We start from the raw sequence: 10,414 nt of genomic DNA on the forward strand, positions 1-10,414 counted from the left end.
AGAGCATTGTGAGCCAAGGGAAGTGGACAAGAACTATATTTTAATTAAGTTAAAAAGGTGTCAATTGCTTAGAGAAATAAGGGGAAGAAGTATAGGAGGATATTATGTTCACAGTAAAACATAGGTATCACAGGACACAGTGCAACAGGACTTAAGAAGGGGAAGACAGAGATGATGGAACTAGTTTATAGTGGGCTGTTAACTACAATGTATATGCTTAACAAGTATTAGTTGCTTAATAAACTTGTTGAGAGAAAATTCATAAAAGGCTTTTTGTCATATGTAGCCCCATATCTTAGAATGCAATATATATATTTATACTATTTACATTAATATTTTTGACTAAAAGAATATTTTCTTGTATTTTTTATGCTCTCACACAATGCTGTAAGAGTCTTCACAATATAAAAAGCTACCTAGTTTTTACTTCCCAGAAATTCTTCGTTCTGAAAAATAGAAGTTACTTTGCCTAGTATTTTTAGAAATGACTGATCCTGCCTTAGATAGCTTTTGTTTTTTAAGACGGTTTACAAAAAAATTGCGATTATCAAATAACTGATTTGAATTTATATGCACCTCAAATACAATCTAAAGGTTTGTTTGGTTTTTTTAATCAATCTAGTGAAATCTTTATGCAGGTGTGAATACCTTGTCTTGTTAAAGTATTTCAATTTCATTTATGACCATTATCCTAGCATGGGTTTGTAAGGGACCTGGAGTTGAGGATGCTATCTTTGACCATGAAAAAGAGTTGTCTATTTGTCCTCTAGGCAAAACAAAATGATTCCTAAGGGAGTCAAATGAGAGCAGCTGACCTGATTCACAATGTGCTTAACTGAGGGCTTTGGCAACAGACCACCTGATGCTTTATGGTTTTCTGTATCCGTTCAACACCAAGAATCAAAGTGCTCTGTGATACCCTTGTGAATAGTCTTACATTAAAACACACCTCTTTCCCTAAATATGTTTTTTTTCCTTCTTAATTTTTTAAAGTTTTTTTTTTTAATGTGAGCATTGAAGTATTTTACCAGGTATAATGAGATGTGGCTATTAGAAAATAATTCATTTCCTGAATGTGAAATATGTAATTAAGTATCACTGTCGTTGTATAACTAAATATGTTAGGGCTTTGGTGATTACTGTTAATAATCCTGACTCAAAGCACCTAGTAGGTTAATAATTCTTGGTAATATAAGAACAGTGCTGACTGATGTAGGAGAATAGGCTGATCTGCCGCAAAGTTTTGCATGTGTGAATAGTTCTTACCAAGGTGGAAAGAAAAGAGAAACTCTCTGCCTTTATCTGTGCTTTTTCTCATCACCTGAATTCTTTCTAGTCTTCTTGGTACCCATGAATAATCTTTTCATTAGACAATGACATTTCAAGTTGTTGGATTTTAGTTTCCTTCAGTAAAATTCTCTATTCTTAGCCCCCTCCCAATAAATAAAAATAATTCTCATCATGTATCTAGGACACTCCTGATTTGTCTTTTGAATGAGTCAGAGCTGAGAGAACTGTGTAAGAGTAAATGTTAGTGTTAAGAGTCAGGTAATTTGAAGATCAATCATCAGCCTCTCATGATCTAGGATACAGTCAGAGCGTGATTTGATTCATTATTTCCCCTGTCACCAAAGGTACGATCTGCCTTTTCTTGCTGTCTTTTAATCTTGGTAGAAGTTTATTATCTTTAATTGTCTCAACTGGAATGTGGTGGAGGAAGAGATTTAAGTCTTAAAAGCATATAAATGCTTCCTCCAGACTATCAAAAGTTAGCTGGTAATTTTGCTTTGGATGAGACTTGACAGCACACTAACCTTGAGTTCTCTTCACAGTGGGTAAACCTCACAAGTGCAACTACTGTGGACGAAGCTACAAGCAGCGCAGTTCACTGGAGGAGCACAAGGAACGCTGCCACAACTATCTCCAGAATGTCAGCATGGAGGCTGCCGGGCAGGTCATGAGTCACCATGGTGGGTAGCAATGGCATTCACCATTTTCATTCTCCCCTACTGTTTTCGTCATTTGTTATGGGTTAAATAGTTCTCTCTACCCTTCAGCATGAAGGTAACATTATAGTCTATTTTAGAGCAATTTCAGGTCACACTCACTTTGTATGGGATTATCTTAAGTACTTTAAATGAGTTGAGCTTTGGGACACTTTGCAAACAAGCTATATTGAGTTTTTGTGATACACCCAAATTATTCCTGATAGCGTTTGTTTGAATTGCCATCATAATGGCGCCTGGCCTTGAATACACCAAAGTAAGGTACTCTTTACTCTTCCTTTACTTTGGCTGCACCAAAGAGTTTGAGATGGCTTCGCATAAGTCTATAGGTTTTTCTAAAAGAAGTAATTGTTTATTTGTGTATTTTCATTTCTCTTAGGTAAGTGATCAGTGATATAATTGAAAATGTCTCCAATCTGTCTTGTGATTTATCTTGGAAGTTACTGATTTAGCTTTCTACAAGTATGGGGAACAATCTAGACCAAAATTAGGTGCCACTTCCCTCCACAAAAATAAAAACCCAAACAAAACATCCTGATCTCCTACAATAGCGGGTAGGAAAGCAGTCCCTAAGGTTTATCAATTAATAATTATCTATAACTAAAAAGTTAATGTTAGTAAATCATCCTTTTTAAGGAGAGTTATGAATTTTAATTCTTTAGATTTGGGGCATCTCTTTGGTCCTACTATATTTTTATACTGATTGATTTTATTATTCATACAAATATATACAGAAATGTTAACTTACTGATACATTTATATCTTTCATTTAAAAAAGATTTGCCCAGTATTAAATAGTACAGTTGGGAAATCCTGTAGTCACTTTTAAAATATAAATATCTGTTTTGTATTTATAGGCAGCTCAAGGATTATCTGTGAGGTTTTTGTTTGTTTTATATAGTATGTACTGTGGAACCATGTTTATTGGACAGCTAGTGATTACTTGTTGTTGAACTGGGAATCTTTTATTTTGTTATCCTGAATAATTGAAGCATTTCTTTGTATTGAGGATAGGTTATATAATCTAAAGAATCAGATTTAATTCTATCATTGTTGTGAGTTGAGTCTATTTGTTTTTATATTATTATTATCAACCAACATTTTAAAAACCCTGTCCATGTTTTAAGTCTTTGTAAATTTGGTACTGCAAGCTTGCATTGCTGGGGCTTATGACAGTAGTATAGGATCCAGAGCATCGAGGTTAAAATGGTGGACCTAGGAGTCCAACAACTCTGGTCCAGATATGTGATGTCTGAGTTTGTCACTCATAGGCTTGGTGTGAATTAAAAGTGATTGGATGTACAAAAAAAAAAAAAAAAAAGTTCTTTTTACTATTTCAGGGCATTAAATATTAAGAAATAATAAATATTGCATCCCCTATAAAGTTATGTTACTTACCAGTATTAACTTAGGCATTTGAGGTTTCATTTACTTACTGAGCACATTGTTTCTGTTCAAATTGCTGCTTTTAGAGGTGGCTTGAGGCAGGGTAGCTGATGGAGGCATGGGGCATGCCAAAGTTTTCCAAAGACACCTTATGGCACCACTACTAGTTTTTCTGTATAATATTCTCTCATTGCAATTTTGACATTTGACTGGATTATTAGTTTTATTAACTAATTTTTCCATTCACAGTTATTTATGAAACTGTGTTGCAAACACATGTGAATACAAAAAATAGAATCTCTCCTAAAAGACCTTATGTTGTTATAGTGAGGTAAGGCATACATAAATAATTATAGTCAACATGTAACTATCTGTTGAGAGATTAATCAGCTGTAGAATAAGTGGTGCCAAAAAGTTTCAACAGGTATATTTTGGGGTAAAAAGACTTCTAAACAGCTACAGCCTCAGCATCAACCCCCATTCCCCAGATCGCTTAGCCATTGACAGGCGAAGGTCTTTACAGATGGCTCTGAAACTGGAAGTGAGGAAAGTGGGAAAGACACTCAGGTACTGGGTAGAGCAGGGGACAAAGCCAAGATGGAGTGTGTGCGTGCATGGGAGGGGGCAGGTAGGTTTTGATATCATTTATAGACCCAAATATTTGTTCTTCAATAATGGATGGAGTTTTAACCACATAAGTTTATATTACTACTATTTCATGCTGTACTTTTTCTAGGTGTGGTGTTAATAATAAATTGAGATTATCCTTAATCTCTGCTTCCTTTTGTTAACATGCTTAATAGAGAATTGACCCTATGAGGTAGGAGTCGATAAATGCCATGAGAGAGACAATATGGATAAAATGCTACTACAGTTCATCATTAACCTTGTCTCACATACATGGCTTGGCATGTGACTCGTTTTTGACAGAGCCACAGTGAAATTCACATTTACACCTTCCCTCTCTTAGTATCCTGTTACATCGTATCTGTTATTCTGTCTTTTCTTTCAGAGTAGGTAGGGGGGTTGCCATTATTGTGGTCACCCATTAGCTCTTTGAAATTAATTACTATTCTTTCTTTTTCATATCTGACATTGTTATATTTCCTAGCCTTTCTTTTCCAAAACATGTTCCCACGTTGGCTCCTTCTAGTGAGGAAGCATCTGAAGTCAAAGAGACTTTCTTTCACTTCATTCAGGAAACATATATCGAGGGCTTGCTATGTGCCAAGCTCTGTGGAATGTTCTAGGAATATAAAGATAAATGGATACAATTTTGTTCTTATATTTGTAGTCTGGTAGGAAATACATAAAAGATCAATAAAATGAAGCAAACGCTCTAATAAAGGCATATACCCTTCTCCAGAAGCACAGATGCAGAAGTGACCTAACTGACTGGAGAAGTCAAGGAAAAACTTCTTTTTTTGTTTGTTTCGGTTTTTTTGTTTGTTTTTGGAAAAGCTTCTTAAATGAAGTGTTTGATCCATACACGAGGATGAGAAAAATTGCATAGGTCTGATAGATTCACAGAAACTACACATTCCAGGGAGAGAAGTTTCCATAGGCTAAGACTTGGAGGTATAAAAGAACATTAACAAGTTTCTAGACGTAGAACATAGTTGGAGTTAAAGGGGTGGTAGGAAATGAGACTAAAACAGTAGGTTGTGATGCAGCGATAGAGCTTTACATGCTAATCCAGTGTTTGAATTTCATTGGGGTATTCAAATTCCTGTCTTCTAAAGAACAGTGTCACCAATGTAGAATAAAGGATAGATGCCTGACTGGAGTGTGAGGAGAGACTAGGCCTGAGAATGCCAAGGAAAAGATGAAGAGAAGCAGCAGCAGAAAAGGATGAAACACTGAAGACATCTTTACAAGTTAGAATCGAAAGTCCTCAAGTTTGATGGAAAAGGAGGAAATTGATGACTTGTAGTTTTGGAAATAAAGATAATGATGAATTGGGTTTTATGGCAGATTATCTTATTTGAAAGTTATTTTATGCTCATTTTTCAAGTCTTCTCAGCTTCAAGTAAAAGCTTTAAAAAGCAAAGTATGTAATTAGCTTTTCCTCCTTGCCTGAAGACAAAAATGAAAGTGTGACCCAGAAAAACAGCCAACTTTAAAGCAAGAATATATATTCTTATGTTTATGTTTTGAATTATTTGGTAAAGGGAATTTCTTTATTGCAAGGATGGAGACAATTGGGAACCTATAAACTTCCTAGTAAGCTTGTTCAACCTGTTTCCAATGGGTGACAACATTTCCTTCATTAAGATGTTTAGTGAACATCCATTGACTATTACATTTGTCTCACATCGTAAAGGGTACTAAAGACACAGAGTCAAATAAAATTCAGTCCCTACCTAAGGTCACTTACCAGCTATTGGAAGAAATAGACCAGTAAACCAACAGTTACAGCACTGAGTGATAAGCATTAGATGATAAGCACAGAGGACAGGTATCTAAATCACAGTGGGTGTCCAAGAGGAATTTCTAGGGAAAATTTTGAGTGGGGTTTTGAAAGGCAGAATAGCCAGCTGAATAAATGGAAAAGGGTGTTTCATGTGGAGAGAACAACAGCATGTGTGAAGAAATAGAAGTCTAAAAGAGCATGGTGGGTTAAGGACCTACCAGTACTTATGTATAACTAGAGCCCAGTTGGTAAAGGCAAGAGAAATTGGAAGGTGATAAGGCCTGAAAGAGAAGCAATGAACAGGGCATCAAAGACCTGTTGTGCTAAGCAAAGAATTTTGTACTTCACCCTAAAAAGTATTATTACATTTACATTTTATTGCTAGAAATGTGGGAGATAGATCAGAAGAGTCAAGATAGGGCCAAGTAGTCCATTGCAACAGTCTCCTGATTGGCTGAGTTGGACTTAGTAGCCGGCAATATGCAGAAGTTATTTGAGAGCAACTATAGATGTAGAATCTAAGGCACATAGTACCTCTATGCATATATATAAGGAAAGGTGATAGGGAGGAGGAGGGGTAGAAGACTGGGTGAAAGGGAAGAAATCTAGGATTTGCCCAACGTGTCTAGCATGGATGACCAGGTAGATGGTAGTGTCATTCACTGAGATGGAAATTAGGAAAAGTAGAGAAAGCTTGGGGAGAGAAATAGAGATTTCAGTTTTTGAACACATTATCTTTTAGGCACCTGTGAAAGACAGCCAAGTGAAACTGTCTAGAAGGAAGTTGAATATATAGATCTCGAGCTCTTGAGAGAAGTCTCAGTAGGCAATAAAGATGTGGGAGCCATCACTATATAGGTAGTAGTCTAAAGTAAGAGATTTTATAAGGTTATATGGGTACAACTTTATATAGAGCATAGAGTAAGACATCTAGAAGACCAAGAACACATTAGGAAGGGGAAGAAAAGAGCAATGAAGCTGAGTAAGACCAGAGGATGGGAAAATGGAAAGAGTGATTTCAAGTGTGGGCACTGCCCAGTGTTGTCAAGAATATAATTTAGATAAAAGCTTCTTTTATGTTCTACAACATGGAGAAAATTTGTGACAAAATAGAAGACATCTGTTTTGTTTGCCTGTCATACATGCCCTCATCCTCCTACAGTTAACAAGCCTTCTCTTTTCCTTTAGAGAGCTGTCCTCTCTAATCGGCTGAAGCCATGGCAGGACTGTCAGTCTAGGTGCCCTGCCCTCTTCTGGTGGGGGGTGGACATATGACCTAATCTAGGTCCCTCAGACTGTGTCTTCTTGGAATTTGAAATTTGAGTGGATTGTTTGGCAAAATAGCTATGTTGGGAACACTTGTATGGTTCTATCTTTATGATTAATCAATGTGGTGAGATAATGAAATGATGCAAGGATCAATATTTTTATCATGGTTATAACTTCAAACATAAGGAAGATATTTGATTATGAAGTTTGTTCTAAGAAGTGGAGTTTGCATATTGGTATTTTCTTAGCCTAGTTGAATGTCTCACAATGCGATTAATGCATTATTGACTAGACAACTTGTTTTGTGTTCCAAGCAATGTATATCTAGAAGCACTTTGATGAGTTGCACCCAGATACATGAAAGCAAATAATTTAGATTAGTTATGTAATATATAAAACGTGTCAGATCTTTTCTCAGTGGAGACCTTAAAAATATTTCAAACTTGTTTATACAAAGTCAACACTCAAATAGTGGCTAAGAGCCCAGGCTCTGGAGTCACACCACCTGGGTTCTACTTGTATATTCCCTGTTAACTAGATATAAACACTGAGAAAATACTTCAGTAAAAAAATTTGAAAAAAAAAAAAAACGCATTGTAAATCAACTATGCTTCAATTTTTTAAAAAGCACGCTGAGAAAATTACATCTTTGGGTCTTTGTTTCCCCATCTGTATAAAAGAGATGGTAATTGTACCTATCTCAGTGGGTCGTTGAAGGCTTAAATAAATTATCAGATGGAAAGCCTTAAAACAGTACTTAGCACATAGGGTGAGTCTGTTGTTGTTATTATTATTGCTGATATGGTAGAAACAAGACTAATGTTTGATATGTAAAGGACTGTTGGTTGTGAAGTAGAAGTTAGATCAGAGCTCTGCCAAAGTCATTGTTTTCAGTTCATATGAGCTTCATTGAACTTGGGACAAATCACTTGAATTGAGGTGGAGGTGGTGTGGGACAGTTCCCACACCCAGGTTTCGTTTTGAGTGTTAAATGTGTGCAAATATGAAAATTCAAGGTGAGACTTAGAGCAAAACTGCCAAGTTTTAGACTATTCATTTCAAAACTAATTAGTATATTCAATTTGGGGGCAAACCCTGTTAACCAGTTTTGCTGTTTTTTAGCAAGATTGACAACAACAAACTTTTTTCTCTTTCCTTCTTTCGTTTCGGATCTTGGCTCATGACATATTTTCATCTTTGGTCCATTCATGGCCAGTTTTTCAGTTATATAGTTATTTTTTAATAATGTAGTAAGTGCCTGTGAATTCAACACCTAAAACAAAAGTTAAAATTTTGACAATAATCTGTATCTAATTGCATGGCCCCCCTCCACATCACCACTGCCATTCCATCCTCCTGGCCCCCCCTTATTTGAATTCTGTGGTCATTCTTTCTTTGCTTTTCTTTTTAAGTTTTTTTTTTCTCTTATTTTACTTGTTGCTAAGAGAGGACATGATGTTGTGTGTAATATCTGGGGACATCTTTTTGCAGTTGTATATCATGAATTATACCTGTATAGAAAGTGACCTATGTGTTTCTTTGTTTCTAAGTCTCCTCTTGGAATTTTTTCCCAAATTAACATCCAGTAATTACAGAATCCCTCGCCATTAAAATAGAGATTGAAGATTGAATTTTTCTGGCCCATCCACCTGGCTATACTAGGTTAACCCAAAACTTAGGTTGAATATCGATGTCTTTAAACATGCTTGAATTACAAAAACATTTTCTGATGCCATTTTTCATTTCTTCAAAATCAGCAACCTGTATTGGTTATTAAATAGGTCACCTGAATTGTGCACTGGATTTTCTTAACTTTCATCTCTTGCTTTCTCACTCTTAGTGTCTGCCCTTGTAAAGGATAATACATTGTGTTTCACACAGTGGGGCTATCCCTTTACAAACGAAAGGAGCAGAATAAATCATTTTACAGTGCATGATGAACAAGTAAAGATATCCTGAGATATGAAACCTTTAGATTTCCAAACAGTGCTGACACAAGTACAATTGGAGAAAGCAACAGTAAACAAGAAATAATAAGTTATGGTCCTTCCTGTGAATATTGGTTTTAATCAACTGATCTGGTCTGTCTCTGATATTACTCTATCTTTACTTAAATGTCCTTTGACAGTATTTTTATTCAAAAACAACTTTTATAAGTTCTGTGTCTACACCATAAATGTCAATATGTAATGTCAACATCTATGAATTAATATATTAGCCCACAGCAACTTAGACTGGAGAGTTTATGTCAAATGAATTAGAGCAGTAGTTTAGTAAGCAAATATGCCAGTTTAGAAATGGATTATGTTGTCCTGCTGAAGAGCTCTTTTTAAAATAAATTACAATCATAAAGCTGTCACCGTTTACTGTGCATGGACATGTTTAGAACTGGATCTCCTTCACGAAGACTGCTTTGTGCAGGTATGTAGCTACTGCCAATAGGGCTCGCAGCTCACTCAGCTCATCAAGTAGAAAATCTGTTACAGGAAAATACATGGGTGAAAAAAAACTGATTAAAAATATTATACTGCTCTTCTGTGTGTCTGTGTAAGGTTTCCTCCAAAACAAATTGACTTACTTAAATTGTTTTAGAAAAATAAACTCCAGAAGCCTTGAGAACAGTGCAGTCTTAAAGTAGTATTGATTTTAATCAATGCTAAAAACACTTTCAGAGGACTAAGATGAGACACAAGAAGAACATGTTGGCCACCAACAGTGGCAACAGTTTATGTCATTGATCTGAGAGAGACTCGGATAAAAACAAATCCTCTGTGTGTGTGTGTGTGTGAGTATACACACACTAGTGTTAAAAGTATACTTTAACACTAGAGGTTATTCTTTCTACTTAACTTTTATTCAAGCATACTAGCTTATGTTTGTATAACACATATTGAGATGGCAAGTCCAGCTTTGTATCTTTTTAAATGTTGAAGAAATTATCAGATTACATTTTTTGTATGGTTTTATATAGTACCTCCTATGGAAGATTGTAAGGAACAAGAGCCTATTATGGACAACAATATTTCTCTGGTGCCTTTTGAGAGACCTGCTGTCATAGAGAAGCTCACAGGGAATATGGGAAAACGTAAAAGCTCCACTCCACAAAAGTTTGTGGGTAAGCATTACAAAGGGTTTTATTTCTGTAAAAATTGATTTTAATGAGCAAAGGCATGTTCCCATGTGCTAGAAATATATATTGGTGTATTTCAGTTCATGAAGTAAATGCCCATCTCTTTACTCCATTATGCCACTCCGTGTATACCGCATTTACACACACACACACACACACACACACACACACACACACACAAACACACACACACTACACACACATAGGCAT

General features: G+C 35.8%; 1 protein-coding gene across 8 annotated transcripts in view; it reads left to right on the top strand.

Moving 5' to 3' along the window:
- Nucleotides 1–10,414, top strand: part of IKZF2 (IKAROS family zinc finger 2) — a 168,221-nt gene that overhangs the window by 151,224 nt on the left and 6,583 nt on the right. For 6 of the 8 annotated variants that reach the window (XM_024763197.1, XM_024763196.1, XM_024763193.1 and 3 more), the window contains 2 exons: nucleotides 1,833–1,970; nucleotides 10,046–10,189. In XM_024763197.1, the coding sequence (XP_024618965.1) occupies nucleotides 1,833–1,970; nucleotides 10,046–10,189 (282 nt within the window). The remainder of the gene's footprint in view (nucleotides 1–1,832; nucleotides 1,971–10,045; nucleotides 10,190–10,414) is intronic. The other 2 variants (XM_024763200.1, XM_024763201.1) reach the window with 1 other exon arrangement.

Source organism: Neophocaena asiaeorientalis, unplaced genomic scaffold, assembly GCF_003031525.2.
Source record: "Neophocaena asiaeorientalis asiaeorientalis breed wild unplaced genomic scaffold, Neophocaena_asiaeorientalis_V1.1 scaffold86, whole genome shotgun sequence".
NCBI lineage: Eukaryota > Metazoa > Chordata > Mammalia > Artiodactyla > Phocoenidae > Neophocaena > Neophocaena asiaeorientalis.